General features: G+C 45.4%; 1 protein-coding gene across 2 annotated transcripts in view; it reads left to right on the plus strand.

Moving 5' to 3' along the window:
• Window positions 1-417: 417 nt before the first annotated feature.
• LOC106566194 (SWI/SNF-related matrix-associated actin-dependent regulator of chromatin subfamily D member 1) overlaps window positions 418-19,763 on the plus strand; it is a 39,840-nt gene continuing 20,494 nt past the window's right edge. The window contains exons 1-6 of one of the 2 annotated variants that reach the window (XM_045691959.1): window positions 418-660; window positions 10,746-10,921; window positions 11,123-11,288; window positions 18,539-18,661; window positions 18,764-18,880; window positions 19,048-19,149. In XM_045691959.1, coding sequence (XP_045547915.1) covers window positions 475-660; window positions 10,746-10,921; window positions 11,123-11,288; window positions 18,539-18,661; window positions 18,764-18,880; window positions 19,048-19,149 — 870 coding nt within the window. In that variant the 5' untranslated portion in view covers window positions 418-474. Of the gene's footprint in view, window positions 661-3,568; window positions 3,643-10,745; window positions 10,922-11,122; window positions 11,289-18,538; window positions 18,662-18,763; window positions 18,881-19,047; window positions 19,150-19,763 lie in introns of those variants that run through there. The other variant, XM_045691960.1, reaches the window with a different exon arrangement.

The raw sequence follows: 19,763 nt of genomic DNA on the forward strand, positions 1-19,763 counted from the left end.
TACACACACACACACACTTAGGTGTGTTGGACTCCGAGGACAAAGGACACTGCCAAGGGCCAATGGGAAGTCGACACCACCCGGAGAGTGGACCGTCCCTCCACTCATCGACCAGTCAGGAGAGCGGACCTACTAGACTCAACGTCAACACACTGTTATTTCATTGTATAAATTGGATGTATACTATGTTTCGGGGCTCTCTTCTGCTAGTTCCCTATGAGCTAAACGAAGGAGTCCGTGCACGCTTTGCCAAATATCTTTGTCTCATAATAAACTGCCTTACTATAAACTGAATCACCCGGTCCAGCGTCTTGACTTGTCTCCTTCTCAAATAACTAATCATCAACACTATCAGGGCTGGTTGTATTGAAATTTAACACCAGAGGTCATTGTTGTAAAAAGAATCGCTCCACTACTCCTCTCTTCTCGCGATAGTTCCATTCCACTACCCGGAGACGGAGATACCCAGAAGAGATGGCGGCCAGAGGTAGTTTTCAATCAGCTCCAACGGGAGGTGGTGGCGGGGGAATGGGACCCGGACCCCCGGTGCAAGGTGGAGGACCAGGTATGGGACCTGGAACTCCTGGTGGAAGGATGGGACCGTCATCGGGCGCACAGAACCACCTCTATCGCTCTCCGATGCCTGGGCCTGGATACCCGGTGAGCCACGATTTAACAGCTAACGTTACGTTAGCTAGCTACAAGCTAGAACAAAGCCTTTGTCAAAGCGGTAGCTAGCCTATGCTAACAGTATCTAGTTAGTGATGTGGGCCCTTACTCGTAAAAGGCCCCTTTAATTTACTGATTGTCGTTGTTGATTGATTTGTTTTGTGGCTATTCCCAGTGACATGGTTATACATAATTAGCTAGCTAACTACACTGTCGATGAGCACCTAGCTGAGCTGTTCTGTCCGCTAGTGGTACGGTAGCTAGCTAACCCATTCGCTAGTTGTTTGGCGCTTGTTTGCTACACAGATAACATTAAGCTGACGAAGTTACGTTAGTTTTGAATGAAAAGTGGATGTGTGTGTGTGTGGGTCTCGACATCTGCTCTGTGTCGGCTATGAAAAGCGAACTGACATTTACTCCTGAGGTGACCTGTTGCACCCTTTTTATAACCACTGATTCATATTTCATAGCTTATTAAAGTAACCCGAAAGATCGCAGGTTCGAATCCCCGAGTTAACTTGGTGAAAAAAATGTCGATGTGAACTTGAGCAAGACACTTAATCCTAATTGCTCCTGTAAATCACTCTGGGTAAAAGCGTCTGTTAAATGACTTAAATGTAAATGAAGGTCTAAACATCTCTTTTCAGTAGCGGTGCGTGGGTCAAGTCACTGGACAAGCCAAGCCAGTAAAAAAAGCCATATTACAATGATAATTGCATTGTTTGTTCATACGCCACCGTGATATTACAATAAGGCAGTGACAACAAAAATACAAGTCACACAGCGGCGGAATAAATTCAACTAAATTTGTTTCATCACAAAACCCGGAGAGCAACATCTGTCCGGTGAAGTCCACAAAGCAAATATTGCATGTAACAGTTATATGACCTGCAGCACGGCCATACAAGTTAATGTTTGACAGTTTTACTAAACAACTACTGATTAAGAACCACAGAGTTTCTGCAAGTCAGCACAAAGACAACGAGAGTATTGCTTCCTTTATTCCAATACTCTTGTTATTCCAGCACCATTTCAACTTAAACATTCACATCAAATCAACAAGGATATATATGCTTAGTTTAATACACTGAAAACACATTTTAAAGAATCCAGAGACAATTTAATCCAATCAATGTTACTAAATATCATGTGGCTGTCCATGTTACTGATTTCGGTCTGGGTGCCCAAGTAAAACAAACTTTTGGGGCGATTCACCCTACTTGTAGACTAGTTGAATGACAATGCTGTCCTCAACTCTTTCATGTTGGCGAAACGGTCTACGGCTCTGTCAGCTTTTAGTTGTTTTCATAGTCTACCTAGCTGAAATGCTTGCTAGCCTAACTTCCTCACATGGGTAACAATGAACCAGCTAAGTTGGTGATATTGAGTCCTTTCATCTTTCCCGTCCGAAGGGAAACTCTGCAGCTGGCTTTACGTTCGTATCCCCCTGTGGACCGGTTCTTACATAAAACAGTCTCCATTCAGGCTGCAAATGCATCGATTTCCTCCTTAACTCGATGTTAATGGTGACAAGATGGATATTATGCGTAATTTCTTTATGAAACAATTATTCTCCACCATGCTAGAGGGGCTAAATGCTAGTCCCAGATGTTGCTGTGTTGCGTTCAGCCAATCAGGTTGCAGCAGTCTGTTTACCCTGCAAAGTCAGGAAGTAGCATTAGCCACCGTAGCATGGTGGAAAAATAATGCTTCATAAAGAAAGTAAGCATATTTCCCCCACCTACTTGCCATTATATCGGGTTAAGGGGGAAAATCGACGCCTTTGCAGCCTGAATGGAGAATGTTTAATCTACGAACAGGTCCACGGGGGATACAAGTATATAGCCGGCTTAAATAAACAGCTTCTACCCCCAAGCCATAAGACTCCTGAACAGCTAATCAAATGGCTATCCAGACGTTTGTATTACCCCCTGTATACAGCCCCACTATTGTTATTTACTTCTGCTCTTTAGTTATTTGTTATTCTTACCTTTATTTATTTTATTTTTTTTCTCAGCTACATTGTTGTTTAAGGGCTTATAAGGAAGCATTTCACTGTAAGGTCTACAGACCTGTTGTATTCGGCGCATGTGACACATAATATTTGATTTGATGAAACAATTCAATACCATCTGCTGGCCTTTAACCTCTCCAGATGTTTTCATTACTGGGTGTTACAGGTTTGTTAATAAAAAATGCCTCCGTAGAGGTTTCAACTAACCTGCTCTTGGTGACACCGTCTTCGTTCTTGATTCAGGAAAAAAGGTTTCTTATAAATGTCTGTCCAGTTGCAGGTGGTTTTTACAAAAACCAGAGGACTCAAAACTATTAAATCCATGTTTTGTATCAAGTGAGAAATGCCGAGGCAAACTGGCGATGCAGAGACCACATCATATGTTAACCCAAAACGTTTTTTTTTTTCACAGCTTGTCGTCAGGTGAATGATAATGGCAAAGAGAAGTAATAAACATTTTTAATATATTTGCTAGATCATTTTTCATTATTTTGACCTCCCCACATTATAATTGGAAGAGGAAGTATAAACCATAACAGCCTATTAGCTAGAAAAACTCAACAGATTTTTGTTGAAAGCAGCAGTTTAGCTGGTTAAACAAAAGTGAGACATGTGTTGGCAAAAAATGAATGTCCAAGTCAAGAATGATAACCAGCGGCACATGCCGTGGCCCCGTACCCGCGGGTGCGATACTCCTGTTTAATGTAATGAGTGCAATTGGTTCAATATTAGGAGTTGCAAAATAGTTTGACATCCATTAAACATATATTATCATCTTTCTACTGTTATTTAAAATGTGTTTTCTGTTGCTAGCGATATTCATAAAAAACATTGAAGTAAACATTTCTGAAACACCGTGGACCCCCGGTCGGATACCCCTGGTGTAGCGGTTTGGGTTTAAAGCCGCTGGGGAACGCTACATGTCCGGCAGCTAAGATGACGAGGAACGACCTTGACCGGTACAAAAACAGTTTTAATATCATTCAGACATTTCTCTCTGTGTTTTTGTTTAACCACCTACAACTAGAGACGGACATTTTTATTTTAATAAGATGTATCGCCAAAAGCAGGTTAGTTAGAAACAAGGTAGCGTTTTTAATAAGCTAACCTGTAACGCACAGTAATGGATACATAATTATCACACATCTGGTGCACAATCTGTACCACTTTGGGAACAAGGCTTTACCACACTGGGTACTTTTGGAGACTGATAAGAACATGGGGCTAATGATCAGTTGTAGTAGCTGGTGGGTTCAACATTAGCTGCTGTGAAAACCATTGACATGAGGCGGCTGTATAGCCGTAGCAAGAGATGTTGTCGACTAAACCTTTTTTTTTCTCCTTCATTCTCGACTTGGCTAGTTGCAGAGGGAACGTTTGATTTACGTTGATAAATTAAATGTTTGCCCCATGAAGTAATCCAATAATATATACGCCACCATCTTATCTATTTCTAACTTTGTGTCATCGGTTGAGACGTGTGTGTGTGTGTGTGTGTGTGTGTGTGTGTGTGATACACTGAGACTCGGAAATCCTTTGTCGTTTTGAAAGACACTCACCTGTCTCAATGAGAGAAGATGAGAAATAGACAAAATGGCGGACATATAACATCGTTGGATTACTTCATGGAGCAAAACGGTGACTTCCAAATCGAGAATTTTAAGGAAGTATCGGCAAGAAAAGGTTGGTCGGGGGAAATAAAATCTCCTGCTACGACTATACAGCTGTTTTGTTATCACAGCTAATGATGACAACCGTTTGATGCCGTCAGCTACAGTTGCAGATGAGAGGGGGGTATTTCTGGCAGAGCAAAACATGTGTTTGGGGCTTTTAGTAACGTAAAAAACAGAAGTACTGCTAGCTAAACGATGGGGGGGTCAGTATATGGTCATACAATTTGACACAGTGTACACATACACCCATTTATTGTTGTTGTTGTTGTTACAACAATTCAACTGAAAACCATTTCTCAGTGAAAGGATGTTGTGGGTCTACTCTTCTCTCATGTCCTTGACTATGTGGAACACAAACGCCAGCCTCACCGACTGCAGCATCCTTCATTGTCACTCAGCCACACACATTCTGTTTGCCTTAGAAGCACTCCCCAATTGTTCTGTAGAAAACCAAGGTTGCACAGAGATGTGGTGAATGGAGTGAAAAATGATTTTATAGAAATTTTAATGGATTTTTGTTGCATTCTTCAGTCGCCTCACACACATTAATGGCCACGTTTACAAATGTTGTGTGGGCAGTTTATTAGTGAAAAGATACATCCACCTTGATTTGTCTTCCTTCGTATGTTAACTCCAATGTCCTTCTACCTTGAACACAACGGGGAAAGAGGTTTTCAAACAAAAGTGCATTGGCAATAAAGAAATAATTTGAAGTAAGCTTTTCAGTGGATAGCTCTCTTCCAGCTATCCTTTTTTTAAATTTTTTTATTAATTCACAAACCTCTGCTTTAGAACTTGTTCTATCTACGTGACTCATTGAAATCACTATGGTGACGAATGTGAGAATACGTTCTCTACTGTGGATGAAAACTAAGGAATAAATAGAAGACGCCAGATGGTAGCTTTTCAGCAGAGGCTGAAGGCAGGGTGCAGGGTCATGAGATTCCAAACACACTGAAACGGGGAGCGGACTACCTGGACTTGTCAAATAAGAAATGCTAATTTTCATTTGTACATTTTCGGAAATGTTTTTGTTACATCATAGCATAATGAACACGACCCAGGTGTGTTGTGATCTTGTAGACAGTGTGAGGCTGTAGCTTGCATTACAGGAGAGGGTAGAGTGCATCAGCGTTGATGACAGCCAAACACAGCACAGCCCTCCTCCGAAGGCTGTCGGAGAGGAGGAGGGAGAGAGAGAGAGAGAGAGAGAGGGGTGTGCCTTAGGCTTTAGCCTCGCTGGTCTGTTCTATTGGATGGGGCTCATGATCTGTTTATTCTTCAGCCTGCTACTGTCTCTACAACTTCTTCTATAAGCACTCATGCATTCAGAAACACGAAGTCGCCTGTTTGAGTTCCTAGCACATGGATTGGTGAGTGATGTGGAGGGTGTTTTTATTGTGCACCTGCAAGTAATGCCTGTTTCCGTAACCATTGTTTGGTATGATTTTTAAGCGTGAATTTGGTATAATATTTACAGGTTATAAATTCATCTATACCCCTATATATATTAGGAAATATGTGCGTTGTATGGGGTACTAGCTGCATTCGGTTTCTTTAAAAAAAACTTTGTGATGCAAACTGCACATTTTTAAGATGGTGTTGAGTGATATTGTTTTGTGAATTCAAAATAAGGTGGCCTTTATTCAATACAAGGTTGTTTTTAATTCAATCTGTTGTGTTGGCTACTGCTGATGTTTATGTTGTCCTTCAACCATCGTTCAATTGACTTCCGATCTATAACAAAGCACCCCTGCCTGTATTTCAACAGATTGATTTTTATCCACTTGTTGCTGCTTACCAATTTTTTTTCTATTTATTAGTCTTATAGTTATTCGTAAATAACGGCGATGATTTTAATCTAATTTTCACGCCATTGAAACATCCTCTATCCAGAGAAGCAGCAGAGTCCTGACCTTGGTGATAGGGGCGGCAGGTAGCCTAGTGGTTAGAGCGTTGAGCCAGTAACCGAAAGGTTGCTAGATCGAATCCCCCGAGCTGACAAGGTAAAAATCTGTTGTTCTGCCCCTGAACAAGGCAGTTAACCCACTGTTCCTAGACAGTCATTGAAAATAAGAATTTGTTCTTAACTGACTTGCCTGGTTAAATAAAGGTCAAATAAAATAAAAGATCTGGGGATTATGGTGGAGACCACAAAAACATCTGAACTCATGAGGGGCCGCAGTTGCTCGCGGTTCTACATACTGCGAGCAAAACATTTTAGTGGCCCCTCTTACATATATATTTTTCTTTCCGTTTTATTGTTAGTTTCGTGCAATTGTACACATTTTGCTATGGGGTTTATAGGAAATGTTTTAAAGCAAGTTTGCTGCAATTCTACACATTTTGCCATGGGGTGGAGAGGAGATTGAGCAATTTTTAATATATCTGAGTGAGACCATGATTGCATTAATAAATCTGGTAATTCGACCACGATTGCTAAGTTCAGATAGTTGGGCGCCCAACTAACTTAACATTTTTTAAAATTGGTATCTGACATGGGCTAATTGAGTGACTATCCGTGACTGACATAAAAGAGAGAAACAGCTGATACACAATCACCTTTTGAAATGTCACCTTGGTCTATTCTGTTTTAACTCACAACTTACCCCGACTGACTTCCTGAAACATTATGGATCCGAGGGCCTTCAAGGGGGGGGGGGGGCCGTTGTCCATCGCTGCGATAGATGATGCTTGGCTGTAACATAAAGGGTTTGTCATGGGGCTGGGGCGTTGTTAGTACAATTCCTTCCACTACCGTCCTCACCTAGCCACATCCTTGACCCTGCCTGTGGAACAGAACGCATCCGTTCTAGAACACATTCGGTATGCTACGTCAGGAGAATACAACCTTGCTCTGTTTTGTGTAAGGCTGCAATAACACCTGCAAGGAGAAATATAATATACCTGTAGATGATGGAAAATAAGCCATTTTGTTTCTCACATCTCAACCATCCATAGCACATTCGTCTTCTCTCCCACGATAAAAACCTTTTTCTTTACTTCTCCCTTTTTCTTTGCCTCTTGTCCTACATTTCATCTCTTTAATCCTATTTTCTCCTACCATCAAACGCCATCCATCTTTTCCTCTCCTCTCTTCCAGACTCTAAACCCTCCCCTGTCTCTTTTCTCCTCTCTTCCAGACTCTAAACCCTACCCTGTCTCTTCTCTCCTCTCTTCCAGACTCTAAACCCTACCCTGTCTCTTCTCTCCTCTCTTCCAGACTCTAAACCCTACCCTGTCTCTTATCGCCTCTCCTCCAGACTCTAACCCCTCCTCTCTTCCAGACTCTAACCCCTCCTCTCTTCCAGACTCTAACCCCTCCTCTCTTCCAGACTCTAACCCCTCCTCTCTTCCAGACTCTAACCCCTCCTCTCTTCCAGACTCTAACCCCTCCTCTCTTCCAGACTCTAACCCCTCCTCTCTTCCAGACTCTAACCCCTCCTCTCTTCCAGACTCTAACCCCTCCTCTCCTCCAGACTCTAACCCCTCCTCTCCTCCAGACTCTAACCCCTCCCTTCCAGACTCTAACCCCTCCTCTCCTCCAGACTCTAACCCCTCCTCTCTCCAGACTCTAACCCCTCCTCTCCTCCAGACTCTAACCCCTCCTCTCTTCCAGACTCTAACCCCTCCTCTCCTCCAGACTCTAACCCCTCCTCTCTTCCAGACTCTAACCCCTCCTCTCTTCCAGACTCTAACCCCTCCTCTCTTCCAGACTCTAACCCCTCCTCTCTTCCAGACTCTAACCCCTCCTCTCTTCCAGACTCTAACCCCTCCTCTCCTCCAGACTCTAACCCCTCCTTCCAGACTCTAACCCCTCCTCCTCCAGACTCTAACCCCTCCTCCAGACTCTAACCCCTCCTCCAGACTCTAACCCCTCCTCCAGACTCTAACCCCTCCTCCAGACTCTAACCCCTCCTCCAGACTCTAACCCCTCCTCCAGACTCTAACCCCTCCTCCAGACTCTAACCCCTCCTCCAGACTCTAACCCCTCCTCCAGACTCTAACCCCTCTCTCCTCCAGACTCTAACCCCTCCTCCAGACTCTAACCCCTCCTCTCCTCCAGACTCTAACCCCTCCTCTCTTCCAGACTCTAACCCCTCCTCTCTTCCAGACTCTAACCCCTCCTCTCTTCCAGACTCTAACCCCTCCTCTCCTCCAGACTCTAACCCCTCCTCTCTTCCAGACTCTAACCCCTCCTCTCCTCCAGACTCTAACCCCTCCTCTCTTCCAGACTCTAACCCCTCCTCTCTTCCAGACTCTAACCCCTCCTCTCCTCCAGACTCTAACCCCTCCTCTCCTCCAGACTCTAACCCCTCCTCTCCTCCAGACTCTAACCCCTCCTCTCCTCCAGACTCTAACCCCTCCTCTCTTCCAGACTCTAACCCCTCCTCTCTTCCAGACTCTAACCCCTCCTCTCTTCCAGACTCTAACCCCTCTTCTCTTCCAGACTCTAACCCCTCCTCTCCTCCAGACTCTAACCCCTCCTCTCCTCCAGACTCTAACCCCTCCTCTCCTCCAGACTCTAACCCCTCCTCCAGACTCTAACCCCTCCTCCAGACTCTAACCCCTCCTCCAGACTCTAACCTCTCCTCCAGACTCTAACCCCTCCTCTCTTCCAGACTCTAACCCCTCCTCTCCTCCAGACTCTAACCCCTCCTCTCTTCCAGACTCTAACCCCTCCTCCAGACTCTAACCCCTCCTCTCCTCCAGACTCTAACCCCTCCTCTCCTCCAGACTCTAACCCCTCCTCTCTTCCAGACTCTAACCCCTCCTCCAGACTCTAACCCCTCCTCCAGACTCTAACCCCTCCTCCAGACTCTAACCCCTCCTCTCTTCCAGACTCTAACCCCTCCTCTCTTCCAGACTCTAACCCCTCCTCTCCTCCAGACTCTAACCCCTCCTCCAGACTCTAACCCCTCCTCCAGACTCTAACCCCTCCTCCAGACTCTAACCCCTCCTCTCTTCCAGACTCTAACCCCTCCTCTCCTCCAGACTCTAACCCCTCCTCTCCTCCAGACTCTAACCCCTCCTCCAGACTCTAACCCCTCCTCTCTTCCAGACTCTAACCCCTCCTCTCTTCCAGACTCTAACCCCTCCTCTCTTCCAGACTCTAACCCCTCCTCTCCTCCAGACTCTAACCCCTCCTCTCCTCCAGACTCTAACCCCTCCTCTCCTCCAGACTCTAACCCCTCCTCTCCTCCAGACTCTAACCCCTCCTCTCCTCCAGACTCTAACCCCTCCTCCAGACTCTAACCCCTCCTCCAGACTCTAACCCCTCCTCCAGACTCTAACCCCTCCTCTCTTCCAGACTAACCCCTCCTCTCTTCCAGACTCTAACCCCTCCTCTCTTCCAGACTCTAACCCCTCCTCCAGACTCTAACCCCTCCTCCAGACTCTAACCCCTCCTCCAGACTCTAACCCCTCCTCCAGACTCTAACCCCTCCTCCAGACTCTAACCCCTCTTCCAGACTCTAACCCCTCCTCCAGACTCTAACCCCTCCTCTCTTCCAGACTCTAACCCCTCTTCCAGACTCTAACCCCTCTTCCAGACTCTAACCCCTCCTCCAGACTCTAACCCCTCCTCCAGACTCTAACCCCTCCTCCAGACTCTAACCCCTCCTCTCCTCCAGACTCTAACCCCTCCTCTCTTCCAGACTCTAACCCCTCCTCTCTTCCAGACTCTAACCCCTCCTCTCTTCCAGACTCTAACCCCTCCTCTCTTCCAGACTCTAACCCCTCCTCTCTTCCAGACTCTAACCCCTCCTCTCCTCCAGACTCTAACCCCTCCTCTCTTCCAGACTCTAACCCCTCCTCTCTTCCAGACTCTAACCCCTCCTCTCCTCCAGACTCTAACCCCTCCTCTCCTCCAGACTCTAACCCCTCCTCTCCTCCAGACTCTAACCCCTCCTCTCCTCCAGACTCTAACCCCTCCTCCAGACTCTATCCCCTCCTCTCTTCCAGACTCTAACCCCTCCTCTCCTCCAGACTCTAACCCCTCCTCTCTTCCAGACTCTAACCCCTCCCCTCCTCCAGACTCTAACCCCTCCCCTCCTCCAGACTCTAACCCCTCCTCTCCTCCAGACTCTAACCCCTCCTCTCCTCCAGACTCTAACCCCTCCTCTCTTCCAGACTCTAACCCCTCCTCTCTTCCAGACTCTAACCCCTCCTCTCCTCCAGACTCTAACCCCTCCTCTCTTCCAGACTCTAACCCCTCCCCTCCTCCAGACTCTAACCCCTCCCCTCCTCCAGACTCTAACCCCTCCTCTCCTCCAGACTCTAACCCCTCCTCTCCTCCAGACTCTAACCCCTCCTCTCTTCCAGACTCTAACCCCTCCTCTCCTCCAGACTCTAACCTCTCCCCTGTCTTTTTTCACCTCTCCCTCAAGAGACCAGGTGGGATGCCCCCATCCAGCCGTATGACCCCCCAGGGCCCGCCCATGGGGCCTCCAGGCTACGGCTCCAGCCCTGTGTCCCGACCAGGGATGCCCAGTGTCATGGACCCCTCCCGTAAAAGGCCTGCCCCCCAGCAGATCCAGCAGGTCCAACAGCAGCGCAACCAACAGTAAAATCGGACTATTATTTTAGGCTTGACAGGATTTACTTCAACCGCAGGCTTTCACATTGTTACCAGGGTATAAGGAGGGACGTTTGTCCTCATTAAGAGTTGACCATGTCTTTGTAGGGGAAAATGAATGTGTATACATAGTGCATATAGGCCTTTTCATTCCTTATCAACTCACACTATTGTTATCTTCTGTTGCAGTACCAAGAAGAAGAAGATGGCGGATAAGATTTTACCTCAGAGGATCCGGGAGCTGGTGCCAGAGTCTCAGGCCTACATGGACCTGCTGGCGTTTGAGAGGAAGCTGGACCAGACCATCATGAGGAAACGCCTGGACATCCAGGAGGCACTCAAGAGACCCATCAAGGTAAACGGGTGGGGTTATTTCCTCACTAGGGGCCAAGGCCTGTATTCATAAAGCACTTCAAAGTAACAGTGCTGATCTAGGATCATTGTTTCCTTTTAGATCATAAGGAATAACATAATATGAACAGGGATTTTATAGGCTACAACTCAGCCCAGGACTTTTTCCTGATTTATCAAGGTGACCTGACCAGGAAAAGCTCAGGGCCTGAGTTGTAGCCCAGCCAGCCAGGGCCTGAGTTGTAGCCCAGCCAGCCAGGGCCTGAGTTGTAGCCCAGCCAGCCAGGGCCTGAGTTGTAGCCCAGCCAGCCAGGGCCTGAGTTGTAGCCCAGCCAGCCAGGGCCTGAGTTGTAGCCCAGCCAGCCAGGGCCTGAGTTTAAATAACATTTTATTCATCACCTGCTTCATAAACAAGTGTAGACTAGCAGTGAATTGCTTACTCATGGCCCTTCCAACAATGCAGACAGAAAGAAAATAGAGAAATAATAGAAAAGTAAAAAACGTAATGATAAATACACATCGATAACTTGGCTATATACACAGGGTACTGAGTTAATGTGCGGGGTTACGAGGTAATTGAGGTAGATATGTACATATAACTAGGAATAAAGTGACAAATAATAAACTGTAGCTGCAGCGTATGTGATGAGTCCAAAAAATGTGTGCAAAAAGGGTCAATGCGGAGAGTCCGGGTAGCTATCTGGTTAACTCTTTAACTAACTATTTAACAGTCTTATGGCTTACATTTTTACATTTTAGTCATTTAGCAGACGCTCTTATCCAGAGCGACTTACATTTCATACATTTTTTTTTTTCTTATTTTTTTTTCTTCTCCGTACTGGTCCCCCGTGGGAATCGAACCCACAACCCTCCCTGGCGTTGCAAACACCATGCTCTACCAACTGATGTTGTTCAGGGTCTTGTTGGTTCCAGATTTGGTGCATCGGTACCGCTTGAGAACAGCAGCGAGAACAGTTTATGACTTGGGTGGCTGTAGTCTTTGACCATTTTTAGGGCCTTCTTCTGACACCGCCTGGTGTAGAGGTCCTGGGTGGCAGGGAGCTTGGCCCCAGTGAGGACCTGGGGGTGTATGCGCTTCCCTCTGTAGTGCCTTGTGGTCGGATGCTAAGAAGTTGCCAAAGCAAGCGGTGATACAGTCAGTCAAGATGCTCTCAATGGTGCAACTTATTGAGGATCTGAGAACCCATGCCAAATGTTTTCAGCCTCTTGAGTGGGAAGAGGCGTTGTCGTGCCCTCTTCATGACTATGTTGGTGCGTGGGTGGACCATGATAGATCCTTAGTGATGTGGACACCGATGAACATAACGCTCTCGACCTGCTCCACTACAGCCCTGTCGACGTGAATGGGGGTGGGCTTGGCCCTCCGTTTCCTGAAGTCCACGATCAGTTACTTTGTCTTGCTAACGTTGAGGGACAGGTTGTCCTGGCACCACATTCCAGGTCTCTGACCGCCTCCCTATAGGCTGTCTCATCGTCGTCTGTGATCAGGCCTACCACAGTTGTGTCGTTGGCAAACTTAATGAGTAGTGCGCGGCCACACAGTTGTGGGTGAGCAAGGAGTACAGGAGTGAACTGAGCAAGCACCCCTGAGGGGCCCCTCATGTTGAGGGTCACCGTGGCGGATGTGTTGTTGCCTACCCTTACCACCTGGGGGCGACCAATCAGGAAGTCCAGGATCCAGTTGCAGAGGGAGGTGTTTAGTCCCAGGGTCCTTAGCTTAGTGATGACCTTCATGGGCGCTATGGTGTTGAATGTTGAGCTGTAGATAATGAATAGCATTCTCACATAGGTGTTCCTCTTGTCCAGGTAGGAAAGGGCAGTGTGGAGTGCAATATAGATTGCATCATCTGTGGATCTGTTGGGGTGGTAGGGGAGTTGGAGAGGGTCCAGGGTGATGGTGTTGATGTGAGCCATGACCAGTTTTCAAAGCATTTCATGGCTACACATGTGAGTGCTACGGTGCGATAGTCATTTACACAGGTTACCTTGCCGTTCTTGTGCACAGGGACTATGGTGGACTACTTGAAACATGTAGGTATTACAGACTGGATCAAGGAGATGAAAATGTCAGTGTAGACACTTGTCAGCTGGTTAGCGCATGCTCTGAGTACGCATCCTGGTAATCCATCTGCCCTGCGGCCTTGTGAATGTTAACCTGTTTAAATGTCTTATGGAGAGCGTGATCACACAACCGTCTGGAACAGCTGCTGCTCTCCTGCATGTGTTGGTGTTGCTTGCCTTGAAGCAATGCATAGAAGGCATTTAGCTCATCTGGTAGGCTTGTGTCACTGGGCAGCTCAAGGCTGTGTTTGTCTTTGTAATCTGTGATAATTCTCATACATAAATTAACGGGAATATATGCAAATTAATATTAATACCATTTAAATGTAGATATTTTTTGCATTGGATATATTTACCATATAATTTGGAGACAGAAACATAAGCCTTTTACGTTATCATAAGTAGACATAATTGCAAATATTTAAATCCTTCCAATAGAAATAAAAAATGTATTTACGAATTGAACTTTAATTAGATGAGTTGACTCGTCACATGGGATGATTTCACTGAACAACAAAAGAAAGGGAATATTGAATGATCCCCAATGATCCATCGCATCTCCCAAAAACGTTTTCAACATATCTGTAAAATTATAGTCTAGAAACTAAAGCTTTGGTTGTCTTCCTCTCAGGCCTCCATGTCTTCTCCCTGGACCTCCTCAATGTCCACCTCTTGAACATCAGGCCTCATCTTCACTGTCACTTTCCAACCTTGTTGACGATGGCTCATTGTCGGGCTCAAAAAGACCCAGATGGCCGCCAATTTTTCAACCCTTGTATTGGTCAGCCTGTTGCGTGCGTGGTGTGTGTTCCCAAACAAGGACCAGTTGCGTTCTGAGGCGGCTGATGTTGGTTTGATTTGGAGGATGATGGAGGCAACAGGGGAAAGAGCCTCAGAGCCACAAAGTCCCTTCCACCAGGTGGCTGATGAGATATGTTGGCACGACTGCCATATTGCATCTCCATCCCAAAGCCCTTTCATGGAAGTGTACTTCGCCAGACTGCCAAGAAACTTGCCCACATCCAGGCCAAGGTGGCGAGACACAGTAGTGATGACACCATAGGCCTTGTTGATCTCTGCACCAGACAAGATTCTTTGCCAGCATACTTGGGGTCCAATATGTACTCTGTTACGTGTATGGGCTTCAGGCAGAAGTTTTCACGCTTTTTTTATGTATTTCAGAACTGCAGTTTCCTCTGCTTGGAGCAACAGTGAAGTGGGCAGGGCAGTACAGATTTCTTCTCTTACATCTGCAAACAGAGTCTGAACATCAGACAGGGATGGCATTGTCTACCTCAATCCGTGCAATGGCTACTGCTGTAGGTTTCAGGCTGCTTACCACTCTCTCCCAAAATACATCATCCAGGAGGATCCTCTTGATGGGGCTGTCCATATCGGCAGACTGTGATATGGCCATTTCTTGGAGAGACTCCTTCCCCTCCAGGAGACTGTCAAACATGATGACAACACCACCCCAACGGGTGTTGCTGGGCAGCTTCAATGTGGTGCTCTTATTCTTCTCACTTTGCTTGGTGAGGTAGATTGCTGCTATAACTTGATGACCCTTCACATACCTTACCATTTCCTTGGTTCTGTTGTAGAGTGTATCCATTGTTTTCAGTGCCATGGTGTCCTTGAGGAGCAGATTCAATGCATGAGCTGTGACGTCAGGGTAGGACTACTCCACTTTAGACCAAGCAGCCTTCATGTTCGCAGCACCAAATACCTGCTGTGGTCCAAGGTCATTGATGACTGCCTTCAGCCAATCTGCAATGTTGAGACCAGTGTGTCTGTTGTCCCTTGTGTTTGTGCTCTTGTAGAATACTGGTTGAGGGGTGGAGATGATGTAGTTAATTATTCCTTTCCCACGAACATTCGACCACCCATCAGAGAAAATTGCAATACAGTCTGCTTTCTCTATGATTTGCTTGACCTTCACTTGAACTCTGTTGAACTCTGCATCCAGCAAATGAGTAGATAAAGCATGTCTGGTTGTAGGGGTGTATGCTGGGCGAATAACATTCAGAAATCTTTTCCAATACACATTGCCTGTGAGCATCAGAGGTGAACCAGTTGCATACACAGCTCGATCAAGACATTCATCAGCATTTCTCTGACTACGTTCCTCCATTGTGTCAAAAAAAATCATTCTGATTCCAAGAGGACCAGGAGCTGTTGCTATCGATAAGGTGTCTGATTCATCATTTTCACCTCCAATAGAAGTAGAGGGACTTTAGTCAGAGGTTGCTTGTTGTGAGCGCTGAGGGAACTTTATGCACTTGGCCAGATGATTCTGCATCTTTGTTGCATTCTTTACATATGATTTGTCACAGTATTTGTAAATGTACACAGTTTTTCTTCTACATTAGCTGCAGTGAAATGTTTCCAAATTTCAGATTGTGCCCGTGGCATTTTCCTGTAAAGATTAGAAAAAAATGTGTATTAAAAAAAAACAAATACAATTCCATGTACAGATAAATAGTTAGATTAACTCCTTTGTAAGATAAATGTTTTAAAATTAAACATGTATGGAAACGGGTGAATTAACACTCCTCAGTTAGCCGGCTCAAGCAAGCTAAAACCCCACATGGTAGCAAAAACTAGCAGAAATTGTTGCAGAAGTTGGAAATGATTTAAACACACTTTGCTGTAGGCTACTATTTACTAGTTAACATAAAATAATGTATGTCATATAAAATATATTCACCCCACCCAGTATTGTAATCAAAACTTAATAGAAAGCATGTAGTCCTTTGCCCAGACAGTGTAGTAGTGTGGGCTCAATAGCATCTCATTAGTATGCAAGATCTTGAGAATCAGCTGCACGCGTGACGGAAGAGTGCACTGCGCGCGTGACGGAAGAGTGCACTGCGCGCGTGACGGAAGAGTGCACTGCGCGCGTGACGGAAGAGTGCACTGCACTGTGCATGCAGAGGGTTGCAATTCCATTGAATTGGGGATAGTTTAACCAAAATATGCCACAAGACCTAGAATTGCCTTGTGTATCCCACAAAAAAAGGTTCACTGTTATACGTTAACTTATTTTGGTGAATTTAATCAAGATTCCCCAAATTCCTGGGCTTAACTTCCCATGGAAAATTTCCATAAAAATGCTGGATAATTACCGGAAAATTTCAGGATATTTACCGGAAAGTTTCCGACCTTTTGCAACTCGAAGTAGGATTTGATCTTAGTACTGTACTGACGCATTGCCTGTTTAATGGTTCGTCGGTGGGCGTAGTGGGATTAGTGTTTTCCACTCCTTGAAAGTGGCAGCTCTAGCCATTAGCTCAGTGCGGATGTTGCCTGCAGTCCATGTCTTCTGGTTGGGATATGTACACCACATGATCAAAAGTATGTGGGCAACTTTTCGTCAAATATCATTGGCATTAATATGGAGTTGGTCCCCCCTTTGCTGCTGTAATGTTTTCCACTAGATGTTGGAACATTGCTGAAAAATAGCCCCAGACCATTATTCCTCCTCCACCTAACTGTACAGTTGGCACTATGCATTGGGGCAGGTAGCATTATCCTGGCATCCACCAAATCCAGATTCGTCCATCAGACTGCCAGATGGTGAAGCGTGATTCATCACTCCAGAGAACGCATTTCCACTGCTCCATAGTCCAATGGCGGTGAGCTTTACACCCTTCAGCCGACGCTTGGCATTGCGCATGGTGATCTTAGGCTTGTGTGTGGCTGCTCTGCCATGGAAACCCATTTCATGAAGCTCCCGACGAACAGTTCTTGTGCTGACGTTGCTTCCAGAGGCCGTTTGGAAGTCGGTAGTGAGTGCTGCAACCGAGGACAGACTACGCTCTTCATCACTCGGCAGTCCCGTTCTCTGAGCTTGTGTGGCCTACCACTTCGCGGCTGAGCCGTTGTTGCTCCTAAACGTTTCCACCTCACAATAACAGCACTTATAGTTGACCGAGGCAGCTCTAGCAGGGCGTTCTATGACTGTTCCACATTGAACATCACTGATCTCTTCAGTACCCCCCATTCTACTGCCAATGTTTTTCTTTGTAGGTTGCATGGCTTTGTGCTCGATTTTTATTTTTTTATACACCTGTCTGCAATGGGTGTGGCTGAAATAGCCAAATCCACTAATTTGAAGGGGGTGTCCACATGCTTTTGTGTGTGTATATATACCTGTACGTACTGTCACTGTGGGGACAACGTCGTCGATGCACTTATTAACATCAGTGACTGATGTGGTAAACTCCATGCCATCGGATGGATCCCGGGAACATATTTCATTCTACACTAGCAAAACAGTCCTGTAGCTTAGCATCCGCTTCATCGGACCACTTCTATATTGAGCATGTTACTGCTACTTCCTGTTTTTGAGTTAACAGGAGATGTGGTCAGATTTGCCAAATGGAGGGCGAGGGGAAAGCTTTGTGTGTAAAGTAAAGGTGATCTAGATTATTCTTTTGCCTCTAGTTGCACACGTGACATGCTGGTAGAAATTGGGTGACACTGATTTACATTTTCCTGCATTAAAGTCCCCGGCCACTAGGAGCACCGCCTCTGGATGAGCGTTAGATTGTTTGCTTATGGCCCTGTACAGCTCGTTGCGTTCCGTCTTAGTGCCAGCATCGGTTTGTGGTGGTAAATAGACGGCTACGAAAAATATAGATAAACTCGAATGGCAAATGGTGTATATCTTATCAAGAGATATTCTAACTTAGTCAAGCAGAACCTCTAGAATCCCTTATGTTAGAGGTCGCTCATCTCAAAAGACAGCTCCTCCCGTGAGCTTACCCGACGCTTCCGGTCTGTCCGGGCGCTGCATTAAAAAAAAAAACAGCTAGATATATTATCCGTGTCCTTCTTCAGCCACGACTCCGTGAAACACAGAATATTATAGTTCTTCAGGTCCCGTTGATAGGATAGTCTCGAACGGAGCTCATCCAGTTTGTTCTCCGGTGATTGTACGTTCACCAATAGAACGGAGGGTGGAGGCAATTTTATGTACCCGTCGATGTAGTTTTGTCAGGGTGTCCGCACGTCGGCCTTTTTTACATCGCGTTTTTCTCTTTCATGTCTCTAGGATTAGGGCTTGGTCCAGGTTGAGTTTTCCCTGCTCATCACTTCCCATGTTTTCCTCTGAAGATTCTACACATTTTGATAGTGAAATTAAACATGACTGGACTTTTTGTGTTTCAGCAAAAGCGAAAACTTCGTATCTTCATATCCAACACGTTCAACCCTGCCAAGCCCGACGCAGAAGACGGAGAGGGCACTGTTGCATCATGGGAATTGCGTGTCGAAGGACGCCTGCTTGAAGATGTAAGACTAATTATTAGTTGTATGTTTGTGTGTTGAAGCTTAGTGTCTGTGTGTTTTTATGTGACTTGGTGAAATGCGTCTGATAATTGTTTTCTTTCTCAGACTGCTGTGTCTAAGTATGAAGCAACCAAGCAGAAGAGAAAGTTCTCTTCCTTCTTCAAGTCTCTGGTCATCGAGTTGGACAAGGACCTATATGGGCCTGACAATCACTTGGTCGAGGTAAAAAGATGCAGGTTAATGTTCGGATGTAAAAATCTATAATTAGATTTTATTTTCATGAACAATGTAAGCGAATTGCCGCCACCACTCTTCTTAACCACTTTCTCTATTGTAGTCTTAGTAATGCGATTCTGTTCTAAAGAAACAAAGTTATTTCTATTGCATAGTGGCACAGGACTGCGACCACTCAGGAGACAGACGGCTTCCAGGTGAAGAGACCAGGTGATGTAGGGGTACGCTGCACTGTCCTGCTGATGCTGGACTACCAGGTAAACACACATTATTATTATTATTATTATTATTATTACTGTCCTGCTGATGCTGGACTACCAGGTAAACACACATTATTATAATTATTATTACTGTCCTGCTGATGCTGGACTACCAGGTAAACACACATTATTATTACTGTCCTGCTGATGCTGGACTACCAGGTAAAAACACATTATTACTGTCCTGCTGATGCTGGACTACCAGGTAAACACACATTATTATTATTATTACTGTCCTGCTGATGCTGGACTACCAGGTAAAAACACACATTATTATTATTATTATTATTATTATTATTATTACTGTCCTGCTGATGCTGGACTACCAGGTAAACACACATTATTATTATTACTGTCCTGCTGATGCTGGACTACCAGGTAAAAACACACATTAATATTATTATTACTGTCCTGCTGATGCTGGACTACCAGGTAAAAACACACATTATTATTACTGTCCTGCTGATGCTGGACTACCAGGTAAAAACACACATTATTATTATTACTGTCCTGCTGATGCTGGACTACCAGGTAAAAACACACATTAATATTATTATTACTGTCCTGCTGATGCTGGACTACCAGGTAAAAACACACATTATTATTATTAT

Source organism: Salmo salar, chromosome ssa12 (assembly GCF_905237065.1).
Source record: "Salmo salar chromosome ssa12, Ssal_v3.1, whole genome shotgun sequence".
In the NCBI taxonomy this organism is placed as follows: Eukaryota; Metazoa; Chordata; class Actinopteri; order Salmoniformes; family Salmonidae; genus Salmo; species Salmo salar.